The sequence below is a fragment of the Adiantum capillus-veneris genome, chromosome 8, assembly GCF_014529385.1.
Source record: "Adiantum capillus-veneris isolate H3 chromosome 8, ASM1452938v2, whole genome shotgun sequence".
NCBI lineage: Eukaryota > Viridiplantae > Streptophyta > Polypodiopsida > Polypodiales > Pteridaceae > Adiantum > Adiantum capillus-veneris.
Genome location: NC_140938.1, coordinates 28,007,324 through 28,031,291, shown reverse-complemented (window position 1 = coordinate 28,031,291; position 23,968 = coordinate 28,007,324). Strand labels below are relative to the sequence as shown.

General features: G+C 45.2%; 1 protein-coding gene across 2 annotated transcripts in view; it reads right to left on the bottom strand.

Annotated features, from left to right (window-relative positions):
• Nucleotides 1–217: 217 nt before the first annotated feature.
• LOC147451855 (uncharacterized) overlaps nucleotides 218–23,968 on the bottom strand; it is a 42,075-nt gene continuing 18,324 nt past the window's right edge. The window contains exon 2 of one of the 2 annotated variants that reach the window (XM_086517727.1): nucleotides 218–2,190. In XM_086517727.1, the coding sequence (XP_086373853.1) occupies nucleotides 520–2,148 (1,629 nt within the window). In that variant the 5' untranslated portion in view covers nucleotides 2,149–2,190 and the 3' untranslated portion in view covers nucleotides 218–519. Of the gene's footprint in view, nucleotides 2,195–23,968 lie in introns of both variants that reach the window. The other variant, XM_086517726.1, reaches the window with a different exon arrangement.

The window sequence follows — 23,968 nt, the reverse complement described above, 5'->3', positions numbered from 1 at the left end:
AGACCACTTGATCTTTAATGTAACACTTTATCGACCACAATTGTGGTGCTCGATGATCACAATCGTTCAATGATGGAGATAGCTGGATGCATTATTAAAGATTAAAAGCATGTTAACCCTGCCAATATTGCTTCAAAGACTAGTGGACAAGGCATGTTACACATGAAACACAAGGAGTGGCAACAATAAGCATACATCGCTACTACAGACAACAATGGCAAGAATTGGAGACCATAAATTATGTGGCAGTAATGAGTACACTTATTTCCAAGATGGAAAACCACGTCATTTTACCACGATGAAGCCCACTAACCCTGCGTGCTTATACACAACTACAACACATCCTTTTAACCAGCATTGCATGACTCCATGAGCACAGTTAGTAAAAGGACTTGTAGTTTGTAGGTAATAAAAATTGGTTGGAGCTAGTCCCAAAATCTCCAAAAGTAAGGGATGAGGACACTGGGTAGTGGATCCAGCAAGTAGACAAATGATGTGAAGCAAAGAACATAGAGCCAGCTAAAGTTTAGTTGTCAAGCTAATCCCTTGCTCCGTATTGCTCTGTTTTGCAAAAATTGGAGCAGTTTCAAGAATACCAATAAGCTGGCCTGCATTGGCATCCTCGTTCCATGAAAGACTTCTTCTTGATGACGTCTGACCGATCTTGGCAAGTAAATTTCTATTTAAGAACACCTTTTTTATGTTCCCCGCTATGATGGGCGCAGTGGCTGTAAGATCCAATGCAAACACCTGGTCTTGTGATGGATCAAGAAACTCTGCTGCCCCAACTGCACCACCAGAGCCTACATGAACAATGGATGGTGATGCAAAAGCAGCAGCCTCAACAATGGTCATACCGTAAGCATCATAAATGCATGGATGAAAATTCAAAAGAGTCTGAGAGTAGAGATTTGCAAGGTCAGAAGCCCCCATAAACCCCTCATGGATAATTGCCTCAGGCATCACTGCCTTCACCCTGGACTTGATTCGCTCGGCATACGGGCTTCCCCCTTTGGCACCACCACAAAGGAATGGGACTACCTGTTGCTTTCTCAGAAATGCAGCTAGAATTTCTATCATAGAAGCAAACAACTCAGTATTTTTTTCTGGAGAGAGGCGTACACAGCAGGTTAAAAATACCCGCCCACTAAGCCACTCCTCTGTACTTTGAAAGCCTTCACTAGTCACCTTAGCAGAAAGAGCAAGTGCTCGCAGATCCTCCCTTAAGGGTGGGAAATGAGGCTTTGGAACAACACCATCTCGGATACCTGCTCCCAATTGTGTTGCAAGAATATGGGCATCTCTCGAGCTCAAAGCTGAGACAGCAGAAGCCATAGACACTGCCTTCGACTCCATATCTTTGTAAAACAGCTTTTCGACCTCCCCATTTTCTCCTTGATACTCGGAAACTGTATAGATTCTAAAGTTGAGGAATGCCATGCGCCATTGTAGTCTGGCTACTTGAGACAGGCTTTCAAACGCAGGTACCGCTGACCAATCAACAACCAAAGCCCAGGACGGACTGAACTCTACTACAAACTCTGTATAAACACCAATACCTTGAGCAAAACTCTGCCAAGGGCATTTCCAGTCAAGCCGCCCCCAACCACTCTCTTCCACTTCTACTTCGAGCTCATACAGCCCCAAGTTTGAGTCCTTTGAAAGCTGAACATTTGAAACTGCTTCACTTGAGACTGGAGACAAATTTTGGCCATCCTTAGTTTGATTAATTAACATGTTTCCAGCCTCCATGTTCATTGGTTTCATGTTGTCCACTATTTTGCCTCTGTCGACATGCTTCACTGGCTTACCGCTAATAACAAGCACCTCATTCCCTCTATGTGCAAGGGATCTTGCTATAGACTGAGCATATACACCATTTCCACTGAACGTGCCTTTTTTGAACTCAAGAGTGATAATCAAGAGCTTCAATGAAGATTCACTTTTGTCAATTTGTAGGGGTTGATATATGGGATGGACAGTTTGCGGAGGCATTACTGCTCTGGAGAAGAGGAGCAGTACAAGAAAAAGGCCTCCTAGAATCCTGTATAAAGCCAATTGTCCTGCATCCCTAGCCCACTGGCGCCCACCAGATGCAAGCAAGCGCAATGTTGGATGAAGAGCTTGGCGAGAACGGCGGCTCAGCATAACACGGGTTGGTCCACAAAAAGATCATCAGGAAACTCCAGCCTTCCTAAGTTGTACAGAAACATCCATCAGTGGAAAAAAGTGATTGGCTAGCTTAAAAAATCGAGCACCTCTCATTTATAGATCATCCACTTTTGAGAAAACTAATTCAGGCATGCTGAAACTTAACATTGACTCAACCTCTGACCAGATGAAGACTACTTGCAGCATAAAATTTCCAATCTCGTTTGCCTGTGAGGGTGGATACATTTAATGGAAACATTTGAAATGAATGCATCATCCAAGCATGCAGGAAGTGGCATTACACACAATGCCAAGAATCCGCAAACAATGCTAATCTTGGTCCTTAAAGATAACTGGGCCTCCTCTGAATATAGCTGCAAATATATGAAGAGCTGCTTGGACATACCTAGAAAATTCCTAGCATCCCATATAAAGTTCAAGTTATAGACTCATGGTGGTCATCCACAAAACAATTTAGCCATCAGCTCCATCATGAAGAGTATTTCACTGAATAATACCACATTCCGACTAACATCACAGTGCTCAATAGTGAGTGTAAAACCATGCACCAATACGCTCTTCTTGGGCCTAGGCTAGACATTCTTTGCAGTCACGCCTATCTCAGGGACGCTCGGATGAGGATTATTCCCCATCCAAGCCAGCCCCAAAGATAGCGCGGTTGGCTACTGCTGCAGCATCAGTTCTTTCTCGTTCTCCATGAGAATTGTCTCATGGAACGTGCAGAGATTAGGTGGGGCCCCAGTTTCAACGCCAGCGGGGTCGATTGCGTCAGGAGCTTCAGCGATGCCTTGTGGGCGGAGAGATTGATCTTCTTATGCTGCAGGAGCAACATCTTTGTGAGAGCCGCATTAGACGATGTGGTCAGCTTTTGCGTGGGCGATATGAGACATTTTGGTCAGCTGCATTTGGACCTGGTGATATCCAAGGAGGGGTATGTATGACTATTGCAAAGCATTTAGAACTAGTCCACCCAAGTGAACTACTCCAAGCATCCTAAAGAGATTCCTATCAGGACCATAGAATGAGCCGAAGCATCAGCCTAGAGCCAAAAAGGAGGTATGAAGTCCTCAAGCAAAAGCTGAAATCCGAAACAATCCTCAAGAATCACCTCGTTCCAATAGCACATTTAGACTAATACTTTCCCAATGAACTGGTGCTTCAGCAAATAGCCAAGCTAAAAGACCAATAGTCACCCCAATTGAACAAAATTAGATATGAGACAAATTGAACTTGTGTGTTTATGACAGAGCCCTTTTCAGTTCAAGCCAGACATTCATTTAGAAAGAAGTAAACCTCTAGCCAAAGGTAATGAGCATGATTCCCCCTTTAACTCATTCCACCATTTATAAGAGTATCAAGAAAAAACATCCAGCAGATCAATCATGCCAACCAGTTAAAGTGGCCAACCAATCGTGATCTAGTATACTTCCAAAAGCATCATAAAACCTCAGTAGCACATCAGTAAAATCAACTAGGAACCAAGATCTAACTTAGGTTACAGACAGCAATAGGCATCAGCCAAAGGAGTATCAAGAAAAGTTATTCAATCGGATCGCTCAGACCAGCCACTTAAAGTATTAACCCAATCATATATCCTGAGCTAGAAAAAATCCACAAGCACCATAAAAACTCAGTAGCACATCAATATAGACAGCAATAGGTATCCGCCACACAGTCAATGTTGAGAGTAGAGTGAAGTTGAATGTCTCCGACCATAATCACCATTCCATGAAATTGTTCTCTCTCTCCTCTCTCTCTCTCTCTCTCTAAAGCAAGACAGAAAGCTTAAGTACCCAAAGTCTAAGTGAGGGGTTGAATTCAATGGCCAATAAAATATAGAACCTGTGAAGCACAAGCCTTCCCACTGATCATCCAAATCGCATGGAAAGTATATTAATGCAGAGCCAAGCCACTTTCCACCCTCTCTCTGTCACAAGACAGGCACTACATGCCAATAGAAAAGAATACCGAACTGAAAGAGAGAGACGACACGCTACACGAAGTGGCGGAATTCCACCCCAAAGAGTCTTGCCCCCAAACCTTGGTGCCCCTTTCGGTATTTCTTTATATTGCATCATCAGAGTACAAGCCAGGAAGCATGCCAGAGAATGACCCCTTAGCACATATTTCAAGGCCCTTGGTCTATGAAAAGCAGTTTACATGAAAAGCCTTCAAACTCAAAAACTTCTGATCCAAAAGCAATGCCAAAAAGCTGCCATCATAAATCACGGAATTCCGTACAACTGCCACGTCAGCACTGTCAGCGTAAAATCCTGAAACTGCCACGTCATCTGCTGCTACGCATGTGTGCGGGTCCAGCTTTATTTTAATCCTTTGTCACTTGGGGCCCCATCGAACGGGATCCCCATAAGTTAGTAGGACTTCTTCTTCTGTTACTTGTTCTTCTTAGGGTTTAGGTCCCTCGGCCGGCATCTGCAAGTTGGCGACATTCTTCAGAGCTTTGACACGTCAGCAAATTGTGACATCTGCCCTTCTTGAAAGAGAGTAATCGTCCACGATTACAGCATATCTGCAAAACAACTCAAGTTAGCTCAAAAAATTTCCGAGGGTCATTCCGGGGGACATTCCGAGGGACAATCAGTTTTCTCTTTTTGTTAAGGAGTTAGCTTCTCCTTTCGGCTCTTTTGATCAAGGACTTGGCTTCTCCTTTCGTCAGATCGGAACTCTTGATATTCCGACATAGTAAATTAACCATCACACCTAGACCGCACTGATCTTCCACGGGTGTCTTGATGCACTAAAATTACATACCCAAGCAATCTCATCCGATTAGGAATATTCATTGGTTGGCACACCACAATGCAACACAAATGCTCACATATGCATGTTACAAGACATAGAAACATAAAGCCGTCGATGAACCCCCCCCTCCCCCCCCCCCCGCAAATAACCATCCAGATCCGGGCCATGAGCTGTTCAACAACTCCCTCATCACTCCTCCGGCAAATAAACAGGCCATGAGATATAGAGGCCTTTTACAACCAAACGCCCCCTAGACCGCAGCCTGCGTCGTTTGGAGGTGTTGAGAGTAACCACTACTCAGACTTCTTAATACTCCCCCCGTAAATAACCATGCACGTCCGCGCCATGAGTAACAACAACAATACTCCCCCCGTAAATAACCACAAGGGTCCGGGCCATGAGTAAAAACAGCACTTTTCAATCATTCAATACTCCCCCCGCAAATAACCACAAGGGTCGGGGCTATGAGTATGAACAAGCATTCTCAAACATCATTTCTCACCCTCCACCCGAGAGTAAAAATCACCAACGATTGAAATCAGTATTAAAACTAGAGTCAAACATTTCAAATCGGCACCACGACAGGTTCAAAACAGATACCATCCATTTCAAACAATACTTTCTCAAACAAAGTTCAAAAGTATTTAACTATAAAACAACTAGAGAGTTCATTCAGGGTTTTGTTCGGAGAACCGAACTTTGAGGACGACTGGCTTGCCCTTCTGCATCACGGTGATGGTTCGGTTTCGAACCTGGAGAGTCACATCATTCTTGTCATGCCAAGGCATGCCTAATAGAAGGTCACAATTGCCCAACTTCATAATGTGGAAATCGGCTTTTCCATGATAATCTTGGATAGTCACTGGAAGAGCACCAATGAGTGTACCACTTTCTGAGTTTGCCCAGTGGCTAGCTCAGCTTCAATTTCTCCACCCTCTGCATCATAATCAAAGTCCATTTGCTTCAAGAATTCTCGATGGATGAAGTTCTTTGTAGCTCCTGTGTCAAAGAAAATTAGGGCTTTCAAACCGTTGACTTTGCCATATACTCGACACAATTCATTTGTACTTTCAAGGCGTATGCCATAGATATAACCGGCCTGTACAACGTAGAGGGCGGTACTATTTCAATTACTTGTTAACTTTACACAGAGCACTGAGAAGGGAAGAGAACACAGTTGCGTCTAGCGACTAGAATGTCACCGCGCACACGAGGCCGACACCCTATAGGCCCCAAAGATTGGGGCCCCTTTCGGTATTTCTTTATTCAAATTAAGGTAGACGATCTGACCACTTAGCTCAAGCTTTCACAAAGCTGTCCAAACCTGGCAAGGGCTGAAAACGCACGTTTTCGACCGGATTTCGGCAACATAACGGTGCAAAAACCCCTGTAGGCCAAAAGCACCTGTCTAGGACGGATTGCCTTGCTATCTGGAAGCTTTCTGGTGAGCTGTCACAGAAATTCAGCGGGCTGTAATTCTCTGTTTTTCACTGCCGAGTGCCCAAAAGCCTGTACACGCATCCCAAGGCTCTCACGAGGCTCCCCCGGGGTTCCCTTGCAGTTTAGGTGCGAAACCCTAAACCTGCAGAAAAACACAGCAGGCTGTGATTCGCTGTTTCGGATCGTTTTTAGCAGAGCGACCACGCCTACGCGTGTCCCAAGGGCTCCCACACGCAATGGGACAGTTCCCCTGTGAATTGGACGAGTTTTCATGCGAGAAAACTCTCCGAACTCGCAATCTTTTGCGATGGAACTGTGCGTACCTGTGGGGGATTAGCAATTAGCTAATCCGGTTCCTGTTCAGAAGGCTCTTGCCTTGGCAAACGCGCATAAACCCCCAGAACTGTACATGTTCATCTGAGTAGCCCAACTAGTGGGGCATTACCATATGTGCCAAAGGGGAGAGAGAGATGCACGAGAGCAAGTCATCGCGCTACATGAGACAGAGGAGAAGGCAAGCTTTCCATTAAAGCTGTAGACCTGCACACACTACTCACACACACAGTGTAGGTCACTTATCAGTGAAAAATCAGCCCGTCCAAATTGGGCGCCTCCTCTTGCTGAGGTGTCCTGCAGATTGACCTCCTCCTGCCAAGTGTCTAGTTTATCCCTTTGAGTTAATTCCCTAGTTCCCACTCACTTATAAAGTTGTAAGTGACTTTCCGAGTGGCCCAGATTTCTTTTGGCGGGCACAGGCTTCCATACTTATCAGAATTCAGTGCTAACTGGCCCGACCAGTCCCAGACTGACCGACCCAGACTCCTGATGTGAGAAACCTATTCGGCCACAGCCGTTTCACACTGGCCATGCAATGTCCACTTGCACCTTTTTAAGGGTCCGGAGGAAACAAGTAAAAATAAAAATAAATAAAAAATATCTAGTACTTATTTATTAAAGGCGACAGGAAAAATACACCTCCTGGTGACACACCCAACCCTTGAAATACTGCAAGCGACCTCGCTTGCATGCCAATAATACATGCGGTATCTCCTGATATCACATATATTCTATGATGGGAATCCAAGATATACATGCTTCCGGAAATGTAGCGTTGGACGGTTAAACAATCCCACCAACCTGGCTACGACACATATATCAAGCACAGAAGCCTTCTAGTGTACTCTGAAGCACAAACTTCTCTAGCTAAATTCTGTATGGAAAGAGTAGATACAATTGCTTAACTACTCTCTTGAGCATCATGAACCATGCTCTTGCCTTGCTCCAAAAAGGCTACATCAAGTCACTGTGGGTTCCATCTGAAAGGCTTCAAGATACAATTACAATAGCTAAGGTGAATCAAGCAATTCAGACTCTTCCATCCATTTGGCATCCAACGATGGATAGTTCTTGAACTTCACCAAGTAGCGTCTTGCAACGTTTCCTCTAACCTTTCTTTCCTTATGTGCCAATATCTGTTAAGGAACAAGGATCTCATCTAATTCTTCCACTTCGGGTTGCTCCTCATCAAGCATATTCTCTGGCACATCACCAACAAAGGGTCTTAGGAGGTTGACATGAAAAGCATTATGTATTTTCCAGCCTTCTGGTAGCTTTAACCTGTAAGCTACATCGCTGATCTTTTCTGAAATCTGAAAAGGACCATAATATCGCATATTGAGCTTAGGAAACAAGAGTTCCTTGCCTTTCCTTAACCTGGCCTTTTCAAAGCGCAAAAGCATCCAATCACCAAGTGAAAATACAAGTTCACGACGGTGACGATCAGCAGCTTTCTTTTGCTTAGCCTGAGTCTTCTCAAGAGTAATCTTTATCTTCCTGTATGTTTCATCCATATCTTGCACATACTTGTGTCACCAGGAGGTGTATTTTTCCTGTTGCCTTCCGTAAATAAGTACTAGATATTTTTATTTATTTTTAGTTTTACTTGTTTTTCCCGGAACCCTTGAAAAGGTGCAAGTGGACATTGCATGGCCAGTGTGAAACGGTTGCGGCCGATAGGTTTCTCACAGCGGGAGTCTGGGTCGATCAGTCTGGGATTGGTCGGGCCAGTTCGCACTGAATTCTGATGAGTATGGAAGCCTGTGTGCGCCAAATGAAGTCTGGGCCACTCGGAAAGTCACTTATAACTTTATAAGTCAGTGGGAACTAGAGAATTAACTCAAAAGGGGCAAACTGGACACATGGCGGCTCCTGGTGCGGTTTTCCACTTCCATCAGCAAGAGGGGACGCCCAATTTGAGAGAGGAGGCTGATTTGACTAATAAGTGAGCTACAGTGTGTCTGTGTGAGTAGTGGGTGCAAGTCTACAGCTTTAGTGGAAAGCTTGCCTTCTCCTCTGTCTCATGTAGCGCGATGACTTGCTCTCGTGCATCTCTCTCTCCCCTTTGGCACATATGGTAATGCCCCACTAGTTGGGCTACTCAAATGAACATGTACAGTTCCGGGGGTTTATGCGCGTTTGCCAAGGCAAGAGCCTTCTGAACAGGAACCGGATTAGCTAATTGCTAATCCCCCACAGGTACGCACAGTTCCATCGCGAAAGATTGCGAGTTCGGAGAGTTTTCTCGCGAGAAAACTCGTCCAATTCACAGGGGAACTGTCCCATTGCGTGCGGGAGCCCTTGGGACACGCGTAGGCGTGTTCGCTCGGCTAAAAACGATCCGAAACAGCGAATTATAGCCTGCTGTGTATTTCTGCAGGTTTAGGGTTTCGCACCTAAACTGCAAGGGAACACCGGGGGAGCCTCATGAGAGCCTTGGGATGCGTGTACAGGCTTTTGGGCACCCGGCAGTGAGAAACAGGGAATTACAGCCCGCTGAATTTCTGTGACAGCTCACCAGAAAGCTTCCAGATAGCGAGGGAATCCGTCTTAGACAGGTGCTTTTGACCTACAGGGGTTTTTGCGTCGTTATGCTGCCAAAATCAGGTCGAAAACCTGCGTTTTCAGCCCTCGCCAAGTTTGGACAGCTTTGTGAAAGCCTGTGCGAAGTGGTCGGATTGTCTACCTTAATTTGAATAAAGAAATACCGAAAGGGGCCTATGGGGCCTCCAAGGTGTCGGTCTCGTGTGCGCAGTGACATTCTAGTCGCTGGACGCAACTGTGTTCTCTTCCCTTCTCAGTGCTCTGTGTAAAGTTAACAGGTAATTGAAATAGTACCGCCCTCTACGTTGTACAGGCCGGTTATATGGTTCCATCGACGGGAGAGTCACTTTTTCTTCAAAAAGTGCAGCGTGGATTGTTGTGGGTGAAAGCAACACAGAGCTTGTCGTTATGGCAGAGAAGAGAGACCAAGTACCTGAAGAGGGATCTTCCTCACATGGCACGGAGAAAGTTCCTTCAACTCTTCAAGAAGAGGACAGGTTGTTTAGAACTCAACTGCGTTGTTGCATGGACATGTTTCAGCAGTTGGCTAACAAGCCAAGGATGCAGGAGTTCTTACAGGCTCCGACACAGGGTTTTCACCCTCCTACACAGGGCATGACTGAGCCGTTGCAGGAAAAGGAGATTTCCAATGCGCATAGGACTCATGATGCTCGAGGGAAAGCCCATGTGGTTGAGCAACTAGCGGTGTCCAATGATCCAAAGCAACTTGCTTTAGCTAGACAGGAACCGTTTGTGAATGGTCAAGGGAGTAATGAACACGTTGTGCGTCAAACCCTTCCATTACATAATACTTATCCTGGTTATTTTGGAGGTGGTTGAGTGTTTCAAGCTATGGCTGGACCTTCCACAGGTTATATGCCAGGGAATGTGTTCGGGACAATGCAAACAGGCATGGGTAACCCTATGTACGCGAACATGGGTGTCTAACCAGGTTTTCAGGGTGCCTACGGCCACTTTCGAGTGCCTGGAACACAATTTGGTATGGCTGGTTTTTCACAGCCATACGTACCAAATGCAGATACCACCGGTAAAACAGTTGATGCGAGTGCTGGAATGAACAATCATGGAGCACCACTGTTACAGGCACCTGTTTATGATAATGTGGCTCCTTTGAGTCAGCTTAAGGATTACAAGGAAGGTGGGCAGGGAGTGAAGTTTGAAACTTTCAGAGGAACTGAGGATCAATTGAAGGCTTTGACCTTCATACAGCAGTTCGATGCAGCTTATGTTGGAGGAAACTTCACGGAATCTTCAAAGATACGCAAGGCTGCCACTTTCTTGAAAGGGAATGCGCTTCAATGGTGGACCGCATTGTTGAACCAGGGTCAAGCCCCAACAACGTGGGTCCAATTCAAACAGCATTTTGCGCCTGCATGGTTGACGAACACTTTTGAAGTGGATGTGATGACAGAATGGCACGAGTTGAATGCTAAACAGTGTGCGAATCTGGAAGAGTACAATAAACACTTTTGGACCGCACTGTTGCCAGTCACCTCTTACAAGTTTGTGCCATTGTCAGAACAGATTGAGAAGTACTGTTGCGGATTGCCCAAGAAAATCAGGGACTACTGCACAAAGACTACTGTCATGAATATGTTTCAGTTGATAGAGAATGCAAGAGTGGCCAGCAATCTGTCGAAGGGAGATTCTGATGGATGTAATAGCCACAAGAAAGGGTCCCAGGGCAAACAGTTTTCAGCCAAGGGCAATGTTGCAGCAAAGCCTTCTGAGCCTCCCATAAAGAATCCCTCCACTGAAGAAGGTGATACGTCCAAGAAGCAATCTAAGTCTTCTTCAGGACGAGGACAAGGACAAAAGAGGCATTTTTCTGGCAAAACTTTTGAAGAACGGAAAGCTCTTAGGGAGGCCAAGAAATGCTACATTTGTGAACAGGAAGGACATTTTGCAAATGAATGCCCACAAAAGAAGTCACAGGATAAGGATGACAAGTTAGACCATAAAGGGAAGAAGCCAAAGCCAAGTGCAGGACTTGTTGCAGATTTGGTTGGAGACCAGCCAAACACAGATGCCACGGAGCTGTGCAGAGCTTGGGGCAAAGTTAGAGACCAGACAGTGTTGGTTTTCTTTGATCCAGGAGCCCGTGCAAATTTCATATCACCAGAATTGACATCAAAGTTGGGCATTCGTGCAGAGGAGATGGGAATGACAAGGGAAGCAGGTTTGGCATGCCCAGGTCATTCAGAGCCTGTTACTCCCATTTTGGGAAAGCTTCATCTACACATTCAGAGCTATGTGGATGCAGAAGAATTTCATATTATGCCACTTGAGGGCTGTGATGTGTTACTGGGTATCCCATGGTGTTACAGGTTTCATGCTATGGTGGATACTTACAATAAAAAGATTACCCTTGTACATAGAGGAAAGACTCATGTCCTTGATGTAAAGCTTAAAGGCGAGTCTGTTCCAGTTGTTTCTACTTCTGCTATTTCATTTGTAATAAAGAATCATCATTCTGCGTACTTGATCTTTCCAAAAGAAGTACCTCAAGTTATATCTAATTTGTCTACCTTAGATAAAGACAGGTCAACTTTTTTGACTGGTTTCAGTGATTGTTTTTCGGACTCTTTGCTAGGGGAGTTACCTCCTGAGAGACCTGAGGATCATACCATAGATCTTGTGCCAGGTTCTAGTCCACCGAATAGACCACCATACAGGGTTAGTGCAGCCCAGCAGAAAGAGATTATGAGTCAGGTCAACGAGCTTTTAGAGAAGGGGCTGATTCAGCCCAGTTCATCCCCTTTTTGTTCGCCTGTACTCTTAGTGCAGAAGAAGGATGGTTCATGGCGCATGTGCATTGACTATCACGCCTTGAATAAGAATACCATCAAGAACAGGTTCCCCATACCGAGGATAGATGACATTCTTGATCGGCTTGAGGGAGCGTCATTGTTTAATAGACCTAAAGAGTGGGTACCATCAGATACGCATTAGGCCAGAAGATGTCCATAAGACTGCGTTCAGGACAACATTTGGTCTCTATGAGTTTCTTGTTATGCCATTTGGTCTCACAAATGCTCCGGCCACGTTTAATAGAATGATGGACAGAATTTTTAGACCACATAGAAACTTCGTTGGTACCTTCTTTGATGACATGATTGTCTATTCGAAGTCCGAAGAGGAGCATAGGGATCACTTGACTGCAGTTTTCAATGAGTTACGTAAGAACAGGCTACTCATTAATGCGAAGAAGAGTGAATTCTTTTTGCAAGAAATTCACTTCCTTGGGCACATTGTTTCATAGGATGGGGTACGCATGGATCCCGCTAAAGTGGAAGCAATTAGGTCATATACCTAGATGAATCCAGGATAAGCCCAGATTCACCCTTGAAGGAAAGTGCAAGGTATAAACCCATGGTAGTCACCCACAAGACGATATAACCATCAGCTCCATCATGCATAGTATTGATTAAATGCCACGACATCCCCACTAACGTCGTCAGTGCCCAATAGTGGGTGTAGAACTAGGTACTAACATATGCTCCCCTACACAACACACACCACACGTGCACACATGAGCATACATCAACACAAAGTTCAACGTACTCAGTTTCTGTCATGACTCCGGAGATCAAGGGCAGACTCAGCCATAATGAAGCCTAGCACTATAAGAAGCATTAAATCGAAAAAATTAGCACAAAAATGAGGTAATTGATAGGGCATACACACCACAAAAGATAGAAAGAATTTGCACAATATCAATTGGTCGTAACTCGGACGAAAACTTCACAATGTGAAGTCTGCATGTCCGCTATACGACTAAGAAATATACCTAGATGAATCCAATCTAAGCCCAGATTCACCCTTGAAGGAAAGTGCAAGGTATAAACCCATGGTAGTCACCCACAAGACGATATAACCATCAACTCCATCATGCATAGTATTGACTAAATGCCACGACATCCCCACTAACGTCGTCAGTGCCCAATAGTGCGTGTAGAACTAGGTACTAACATATGCTCCCCTACACAACACACACCACACGCGCACACACATGAGCATACATCAACACAAAGTTCAGCGTACTGAGTTTCTGTCATGACTCCGGAGATCAAGGGCAGACTCAGCCATAATGAAGCCTAGCAATTAGGTCATGGCTAGACTTGAAGTCCGTACATGACATTCGAAGCTTTCTAGGCTTATGTTCCTACTACAGGAGGTTCATCCGAAATTTTGTTGAGATTGCTTCTCCACTCCATGCACTACAAGGAAAAGGAGTTACTTTCAAGTGGATAGCCAAGGAAATTTTAGCGTTCAAACACTTGAAAGAGAAGCTAACTTCAGATCCGGTAATCATTTTGCCAAATCTTTCGAAACCTTTTGTGGTTCAGTGTGATGCGTGTGGCCATAGTCTTGGTGCAATTCTAATGCAGAATGGCCGAGTAGTCGCATATGAGAGCAGAATTCTTTTGAAGACTGAAAGGAACTTGCAAGTCTATGAGAAAGAATTGCTGGCAGTAAGTCATGCTCTCACTAGTTGGAAACACTATCTGCTAGGGCTGATTTTGTTGTCCAAACGGATCATCAAACCTTGCGATATTTTCTCACACAGACGAAGTTGTCTGAGAAGCACATGCGATGGGCAAATGTTCCATTTTCAGATTGTGCATGTGCAAGGGAAAAAGAACGTGGTGGCTGATGCGTTGTCACGAAAGCCCCAAATTTCAGCAGTGTCAATTCCGTACCATTGTGAAGACGAAATGAAGACACAACATGCTGAAGATTCAGATTTTGCAAGGATCTATGACCAGCTTGTTGATGGGCAACATCATGAGCACTATATGCTTAAGAATGACTTTCTCATGATGCATGGAAAGTTATGCGTTACTAAACAGTTATGGCCAAAGATTTTGATGGAAAGTCATGCTCCACCTTACGCTGGGTGAAACCGGCCCGTAGGGCGGTAGGCGTTGGCTTTCACCCGAAATTCTTTACTTTATACACACATAGAGCACTTTGCAAAGAGAACCTGCGACGGGAGTTAACACTTGAATACACACACGGCTCGGAAGCTAGAATGCTCCGAGCAGACGCCGACAACCTGTAGGCCCCAAAATTGGCGCCCCTTTCGGTATTTCTTTATTCTTTAGGAGGGTAAATTACAAGGTAAGGTCCTGGGAATCCTTCACGTGTATCCACCTAGATACCATTTGATTTGGCCAAATTTCGGCAACATAACAGCCCCAAAACTTGCGCGAAACCAATTCCCCTGCTAGAACTCGCTTGCACTGGCGTATACCCTCTGATTCCTGTCCAAAAACAGTAAATTCAGCACGCTGTATTTACTGGTTTTTGCCCTGTTTTCAGCCCCAAACAGTCCCCTAACTGTCCTTTGCCAGTGGGGCACGATTCCCAATGATCCTGGCGTCCGTACGGCTGAAAAACAGTGAATTTACAGCGCATACACAGCGCTGATTTTGCACCTGTACGGTGAGGTTATGACCCTCACCAGTGCCTGCTTTGGAGCGGCAGTTAGCTACCCCTGTTCCTGCTCAAGGAGGCTCTTGCCTCAGCACAAAAGCATGAACCCACACAACTGTACATCAGTCAAATGAGTAGCCCTCTTGTGGGGCATCACATAACTGCACGTAGGGGAGAGAGAGAGCAGTGTGTAGTGTGCAGGGCATCACTCCTAGCACCACACTGTACATGAGAGGGAAAGAAAGCACTCCATAGCTCTTAACCTGTGACAGGTTGCAAATGAGGCCTCTCCCAGCTTAAAAATCAGCGCCCATTTTTCTGCAAGAGGAAAGTTCACGAAAATGTGACACTTGGCGCATTTTCAAGCATTTTCCCGTTTCGGGTTTGCCGCTTAAAAATATCCTGACCGGTTGCCCAGTTGACTTCGCGGCAGAGTTATAAAATGTTCCCCTAGTCATACCGGAGGTAATGACGCGAACACTTTTCACGGCCCAAAATAGCAGTTCCCTAAATTTTAGGAGATGCTTCCGTTGGGTTCCCACTGGTCTTCTGACCATCTATCCTCATTGGAGCCGCATCCAAAAATGCAATGTGGCCCAACTGTCGGATACTTTTTGTTGGTAGTCCCACCTTGACTTTACGCCTTAATTGAGTTCACTTCCTAGTATCCACCAACTTGCTAAGTGTGACGGGGGAACCTATATGATCTTGCTCTGAGCCTAGACATCCTCTTACCATACGAATTCTAGTGCCGACCACTTCCCGTCTGCGGGTGAATCTACCGTTCACATTGGCCATACAATGTCCGACCGTTTGCTACTTCAAAAAGAGGGTCTTAAACAAATAAAATAAACCCCATTGGAAAGAAACCAACAACCAAGGTTAGCAGTTGCCACATCTCTGTGACATGGTTAATAACTGCCACGTCCTCGTGACACTGGGCATCGTGGAATTGATGCGACAGTGAAAGGGGTTGAGGCATTCTTCTATTGGCCAGCTTTGCGTCAAGATGTTGACACATTTGTAAGATCATGCTTAGTATGCCAAAAAGTCAAATTTGACAGACCAAAGCAACCGCGATTGTTGCAGCCATTGCCGATCCCAGATAGGCCATGGGAAAGCATAGCAATGGACTTTATCTTTGATCTTCCAAGGACGCAAACAGGCAATGATGGGATTTGGACTATCATTTGTAGGTTCAGTAAGCAGGCCCATTTCATTCCTGTGAGGAAGAAGATAAAACCAGAACACATGGTCAAGATATTCATGAGCAATATCTTTAAATATCACGGGATGCCTCAGTCAATTGTCAGTGACAGGGATCCACGTATGACGAGTCTTTTCTGGAAGGCATTGTTTGAGAACATGGGTACTACGCTAAAGTTCTCTTCTTCGTTTCATCCGCAAACTGATGGACAGTCAGAAGAGGCAAATTCTACTGTCCGGGACTTGCTCAAATGTTATGTGTCAGAGCACAAGGCAACTTGGGAACACCATCTTCCATTGGTTGAATATGCTTACAATAACACTGTGCATACGTCAACAGGTAAGGCACCATTTGAGATAGTGGAAGGAGGGAAGAAAGTCCCGTCCATTTTGCAGACTAAGGACAAGATTTTTGAGGCAAACAAGTATGTGCAAGATATGGATGAAACATACAGGAAGATAAAGATTGCTCTTGAGAAGACTCAGGCTAAGCAAAAGAAAGCTGCTGATCGTCACCGTCGTGAACTTGTATTTTCACTTGGTGATTGGATGCTTTTGCGCTTTGAAAAGGCCAGGTTAAGGAAAGGCAAGGAACTCTTGTTTCCTAAGCTCAATATGCGATATTATGGTCCTTTTCAGATTTCAGAAAAGATCAGCGATGTAGCTTACAGGTTAAAGCTACCAGAAGGCTGCAAAATACATAATGCTTTTCATGTCAGCCTTCTAAGACCCTTTGTTGGTGATGTGCCAGAGAATATGCTTGATGAGGAACAACCCGAAGTGGAAGAATTGGATGAAATCCTTGTTCCTGAACAAATATTGGCACATAAAGAAAGAAAGGTTAGAGGAAAGGTTGCAAGACGCTATTTGGTGAAGTTCAAGAACTATCCATCGTTGGATGCCAAATGGATGGAAGACTCTGAATTGCTTGATTCACCTCGGCTATTGCAATTGTATCTTGAAGCCTTTCAGATGGAACCCACAATGACTTGATGTATACTTTTTGGAGCAAGGAAACAGCATGGCTCATGATGCTCAAGAGAGTAGTTAAGCAATTGTATCTACTCTTTCCATACAGAATTTAGCTAGAGAAGTTTGTGCTTCAGAGTACACTAGAAGGCTTCTATGCTTGATATATGTGTCGTAGCCAGGTTGGTGGGATTGTTTAATCGTCCAACGCTACATTTCCGGAAGCATGTATATCTTGGATTCCCATCATAGAATATATGTGATATCAAGAGATACCGCATGTATTATTGGCATGCAAGCGAGGTCGCTTGCAGTATTTCAAGGGTGGGGTGTGTCACCAGGAGGTGTATTTTTCCTGTTGCCTTCCGTAAATAAGTACTAGATATTTTTATTTCTTTTTATTTTTACTTGTTTTCCCCAGAACCCTTGAAAAGGCGCAAGTGGACATTGCATGGCCAGTGTGAAACGGCTGCGGCCGAATAGGTTTCTCAAAGCGGGAGTCTGGGTCGGTCAGTCTGGGACTGGTCGGGCCAGTTAGCATTGAATTCTGATGAGTATGGAAGCCTGTGTGCGCCAAATGAAGTCTGGGCCACTCGGAAAGTCACTTATAACTTTATAAGTCAGTGGGAACTAGAGAATTAACTCAAAAGGGGCAAATTGGACACATGGCGGCTCCTGGTGCAGTTTTCCACTTCCATCAGCAAGAGGGGGCGCCCAATTTGAGAGAGGAGGCTGATTTGACTAATAAGTGAGCTACAGTGTGTGTGTGAGTAATGGGTGCAGGTCTACAGTTTTAATGGAAAGCTTGCCTTCTCCTCTGTCTCATGTAGCACGATGACTTGCTCTCGTGCATCTCTCTCTCCCCTTTGGCACATATGGTAATGCCCCACTAGTTGGGCTACTCGGATGAACATGTACAATTCCGGAGGTTTATGCACGTTTGCCAAGGCAAGAGCCTTCTGAACAGGAACCGGATTAGCTAATTGCTAATCCCCCACAGGTACGCACAATTCCATCGCGAAAGATTGCGAGTTCGGAGAGTTTTCTCGCGTGAAAACTCGTCCAATTCACAGGGGAACTATCCCATTGCGTGCGGGAGCCCTTGGGACACGCGTAGGCGTGTTCGCTCCGCTAAAAACGATCCGAAACAGCGAATTACAGCCTGCTGTGTTTTTCTACAGGTTTAGGGTTTCGCACCTAAACTGCAAGGGAACACCGGGGGAGCCTCGTGAGAGCCTTGGGATGCGTGTACAGGCTTTTGGGCACCCGGCAGTGAAAAACAGGGAATTACAGCCCGCTGAATTTCTGTGACAGCTCACCAGAAAGCTTCCAGATAGCGAGGGAGTCCGTCCTAGACAGGTGCTTTTGACCTAGAGGGGTTTTCGCGTCGTTATGCTGCCAAAATCAGGTCGAAAACCTGCGTTTTCAGCCCTCGCCAGGTTTGGACAGCTTTGTGAAAGCCTGTGCGAAATGGTCGGATCGTCTACCTTAATTTGAATAAAGAAATACCGAAAGGGGCGCCAGTCTTTGGGGCCTACAGGGTGTCAGTCTCGTGTGCGCAGCGACATTCTAGTCGCTGGACGCAACTGTGTTCGCTTCCCTTCTCAGTGCTCTGTGTAAAGATAACAGGTAATTGAAATAGTACCGCCCTCTACATTGTACAGGTCGGTTATACTTGTCTGGCTCAAATATCTTGTCCTTAGTCTGCAAAATGGGTGGGACTTCCTTCCCTCCTTCCACTATCTCAAATGGTGCCTTACCTTTTAATATATACACAGTGTTATTGTAAGCATATCAACCAATGGAAGATGGTGTTCCCAAGTTGCCTTGTGCTCTGACACATAACATTTGAGCAGGTCCAGGACAGTAGAATTTGCCTCTTCTGACTGTCCATCAGTTTGCGGATGAAACGAAGAAGAGAACTTTAGCGTAGTGCCCATGTTCTCAAACAATGCCTTCCAGAAAAGACTCGTCATACGTGGATCCCTGTCATTGACAATTGACTGAGGCATTCCGTGATATTTAAAGATATTGCTCATGAAAATCTTGACCATGTGTTATGGCTTTATCTTCTTCCTCACAGGAATGAAATGGGCCTGCTTACTGAACCTACAAATGATAATCCAAATCCCATCATTGCCTATTTGCATCCTTGGAAGATCAAAGATAAAGTCCAATGCTATGCTTTCCCATGGCCTATCTGGGATACGCAATGGCTGCAACAATCCCGGTTGTTTTTGTCTGTCAAATTTGACTTTTTGGCATACTAAGCATGATCTTACAAAGGTGTCAACATCTTGACGCAAAGCTGGCCAATAGAAGAATGCCTCAACCGCTTTCATTGTCGCATCAATTCGACGATGCCCAGCATAAGGTGGAGAATGACTTTCCATCAAAATCTTTGGCCGTAACTGTTTAGTAACGCATAACTTTCCATGCATCATGAGAAAGTCATTCTTAAGCATATAGTGCTCATGATGTTGCCCATCAACAAGTTGGTCATAGATCCTTGCAAAATCTGAATCTTCAGCATGTTGTGTCTTCATTTCGTCTAGTTCACAATGGTACGGAATTGACGCTGCTGAAATTTGGGGCTTTCGTGACAACGCACCAGCCACCACGTTCTTTTTCCCTTGCACATGCACAATCTGAAAATGGAACATTGACAAGATGATTGCCCATCGCATGTGCTTCTCAGACAACTTCGTCTGTGTGAGAAAATATCGCAAGGTTTGATGATCCGTTTGGACAACAAAATCAGCCCCTAGCAGATAGTGTTTCCAACTAGTGAGAGCATGACTTACTGCCAGCAATTCTTTCTCATAGACTTGCAAGTTCCTTTCAGTCTTCAAAAGAATTCTACTCTCATATGCGACTACTCGGCCATTCTGCATTAGAACTGCACCAAGACTATGGCCACACGCATCACACTGAACCACAAAAGGTTTCGAAAGATCTGCCAAAATGACTACCGGATCTGAAGTCAGCTTCTCTTTCAAGTGTTTGAACGCTTAAATTTCCTTGGTTGTCCAGTTGAAAGTAACTCCTTTTCCTTGCAGTGCATGGAGTGGAGAAGCAATCTCAGCAAAATTTCGGATGAACCTCCTGTAGTAGGAACATAAGCCTAGAAAGCTTCGAACGTCATGTACAGACTTGAAGTCTGGCCATGACCTGATTGCTTCCACTTTGACGGGATCCATGCGTACCCCATCCTTTGAAACAATGTGCCCAAGGAAGTGAATCTCTTGCAAAAAGAATTCACTCTTCTTCGCATTAATGAGTAGCCTGTTCTTACGTAAGTCATTGAAAACTGCAGTCAAGTGATCCCTATGCTCCTCTTCAGACTTCGAATAGACAATCATGTCATCAAAGAAGGTACCCACGAAGTTTCTATGTGGTCTAAAAATTATGTCCATCATTCTATTAAACGTGGCAGGAGCATTTGTGAGACCAAATGGCATGACAAGAGACTCACAGAGACCAAATGTTGTCTTGAACGCAGTCTTATGGACATCTTCTGGCCTAATGCGTATCTAATGGTAGCCACTCTTTAGGTCTATCCTTGTAAACAATGTCGCTCCCTCAAGCCGATCAAGAATGTCATCTATCCTCGGTATGGGGAACCTGTTCTTGATGGTATTCTTATTCAAGGCGCGATAGTCAATGCACATGCGCCATGAACCGTCCTTCTGCACTAAGGGTACAGGCGAACAAAAAGGAGATGAATTGGGCTGAATCAGCCCCTTCTCTAAAAGCTCATTGACCTGACTCATAATTTCTTTCTGCTGGGCTGCACTAACCCTGTATGGTGGTCTATTCGGTGGACTAGAACCTGGCACCAAATCTATGGTATGATCCTCAGGTCTCTCACGAGGTTACTCCCCTGGCAAAGAGTCCGAAAAACAATCATTGAAACCACTCAAAAAAGTTGACATGTCTTTATCTAAGGTAGACAAATTAGATACAACTTGAGGTACTTCTTTTGCAAAGATCAAGTACGTAGAAAGATGATTCTTTATTACAAATGAAATAGCAGAAGCAGAAACAACTAGAACAGACTCGCCTTTAAGCTTTACATCAAGGACATGAGTCTTTCCTCTATGTACAAGGGTAATCTTTTTGTTGTAAGTATCCACCATAGCATGTAACCTGTAACACCATGGGATACCCAGTAACACGTCGCAGCCCTCAAGTGGCATGATATGAAATTCTTTCGCATCCACATAACTCTGAATGTGCAGACGAAGCTTCCCCAACATGGGAGTAACGGGCTCTGAATGACCTGGGCATGCCAAACCTGCTTCCCCTGTCATACCCATCTCCTCTGCACGAATGCCCAACTTTGATGCCAATTCTGGTGATATGAAATTTGCACGGGCTCTTGGATCAAAGAAAACAAGCATTGTCTGGTCTCTAACTTTGCTCCAAGCTCTGCACAACTCCGTGGCATCTGTGTTTGGCTGGTCTCCAACCAAATCTGGAACAAGTCCTGCACTTAGCTTTGGCTTCTTCCCTTTATGGTCTGACTTGTCATCCTTATCCTGTGACTTCTTCTGTGGGCATTCATTTGCAAAATGTCCTTCCTGTTCACAAATGTAGCATTTCTTGGTCTCCCTAAGAGCTTTCCTTTCTTCAAAAGTAGAAAAAAAAATGCCTTTTTTGTCCTTGTCCTCTTTCCGAAGAAGACTTAGACTGCTTCTTGGACGTATCACCTTCTTCAGTGGAGGGCTTCTTTGTGGGAGGCTCAGAAGGCTTTGCTGCCACATTGCCCTTGGCTGAAAACTGTTTGCCCTTGGATCTTTTCTTGTGGCTATTAAATCCATCGAAATCTCCCTTCGACAGATTGCTGGCCACTCTTGCATTCTCAATCAATTGAAACATATTCATGACAGTAGTCTTTGTGCAGTAGTCCCTGATTTTCTTGGGCAATCCGCAACAGTACTTCTCAATCTGTTCTGACAATGACTGCTGCCGCTCGCTCCCCCCCCCCCCCCCCCCCCCCCCCCCCCTTCCTCCTCGCCATCGCCATTCCTCCTCCCTACCCCTGCGTTGCACCTCCGCCCCTGCCCCCCTTGTGCAGCCCACCCTTCCTGCCTTCCTGCACAGCCTCCCCCCTGTCCGCCCCGTGCGCTGCCCACTGTCACAAAACGGGAGCGTACACGAGCACTTACAAAATCTGAAAATTATAATTCTTTGAAAACATGAGAGAAGGGAGAAGACCGACACAGTATTGGGGACCAGAAGATGGGCTGGTCCCCCCCACGTTAAGAGTATTCTTTTATTCAGGGAGAATTCTTATACAAGCACGAGAACCCGAGGAAACCCCTCCGTTCTATAGTCTTAGACCCGAAGGTCGTGCTTTCCCGTAAAGGGCTTGGGCACAAGGCCACTCCTTCCCGTGAGGGACTTAGGCGCGAAGCCGTACTTTCCCGTAAGGGACTTAGGCGTGAAGCCGTACTTCCCGTGAAGGGCCTTCCCGTGAGACGGGAGATTCCTGCAAAACAAACCACACAAAGCAGCAATTCTCAATGCGTATCAACACCTTATACCTGTCGCTCCTTGCTCGGAGAATCGACCTCCGTACTCAGTCGTCACGCGAGCACTTGCAAATTCCGTCGCAAGTCTCTGCTCCAGAATCCCAGCACTTGCACTTCCTGCTGCTTCCGGCTCCTCCAAACTGAAACGTTGGCTACCCTTTTATAGGGTCTGACACTCGGCAAGAATAGGGGTCCAAAAGCAGAGCTTGGCGCTCCTAGAGAGAGGAGAGAGAAAATCGCATTTTCTAGAGAGAGGAGAGAAAATCGCGTTTTTTAGAGAGAGAGAGAGAGAGAGAGAGAGAGAGAGAGCAATTCAGCCCCCCTACGTAGGTTTTAGCGCTGGCTTTTTTTTTTAAGGGCCTTGCTTGCTTTATTTTATTAATAAAAGCCTGGTCACTTAAAAGTAATCGGCCACTTTAATAAAATAAAGTGTGAACATGTTCAAACTTTAAAAACTCACTCAGTTAGTGAAAACAATGCTACACGGACACATTCCAGGCGTCCCCGGGTGCAGGACACGACACAGATGCAATGCACACAGACTCCTCGCGGGAAAACATCTGTCCTCCCGCGACTGTTCCTGCTTTTCGTAAAAAGCTTCATTGAACCCATCTTTATTCTTGTGCTTGCGTTCTTACGCGTATTTTCTTACTCAGTTCGGATTTCCTCCTTAGCCTACGGGATGCCCCCTTATTGATGCACTTGTCACCCATCATGTGACGCATCAGAGGCACTCGTAACCCGGCCCTTTCCACCGAACTTACAGAAACTCCTTTGCGATGTTTACCGTCACCCATCAAATGACACATCAGAGTTGTCCGTTCCTGATGGCAGTTCCAATCTTTTTAACAGTTCTTAGTGCACATAATAAAATATCCTAAAAAAGAGATTTAATCATTAAAAATAAGAAAATAGTCCAATTAGCAACATCCCTCTGGCTTCTAAACAGTTGACCTCAACTGTAGTACTTGGACATATACCTCCAGTATCTCGGGATAAGCTGCTAATTCCTCCTGCGTCATCCACTGAGCATCTAGATTCGAATAGTTCTTAAACTTAACCAAATACTTCCGTGTTATCTTTCCGGATTTGAGAGACCGCTCCTGATGACTTACTATCTGCTCCGGTTGGAGTATTTCTTCTGCTTCCTCAACCTCAGGAGGTTCCTCAGCGCTAGGCTGGCTCGGAGGCAGTCCTACATACGGCCGGAGTAAACTGACATGGAAAGCATTATGGATCTTCCAATTAGGCGGTAGCTCTAATCAGAAAGCGACATCATTCACTCGCTCAGTGATCTTAAACGGCCCATAATAACGGGTAGAAAGTTTTACCACTTTCCCCTTATGAGACGCTTGTTTCTTAAGTCTTGCCTTCTCAAACTTGAGTAAGACTAACTATCCGACTGTTAAGTCTAGATTCCTTCTGTGCTTGTCTGCAACTTTCTTATGCTTTTCCTGAGAGCATAGAATAGCTCTCCTAACTTGCCCGTAGGCGGTGTCCAAATCCCGGACAAATTCATCTGCTACAAAGATCTTATCCTT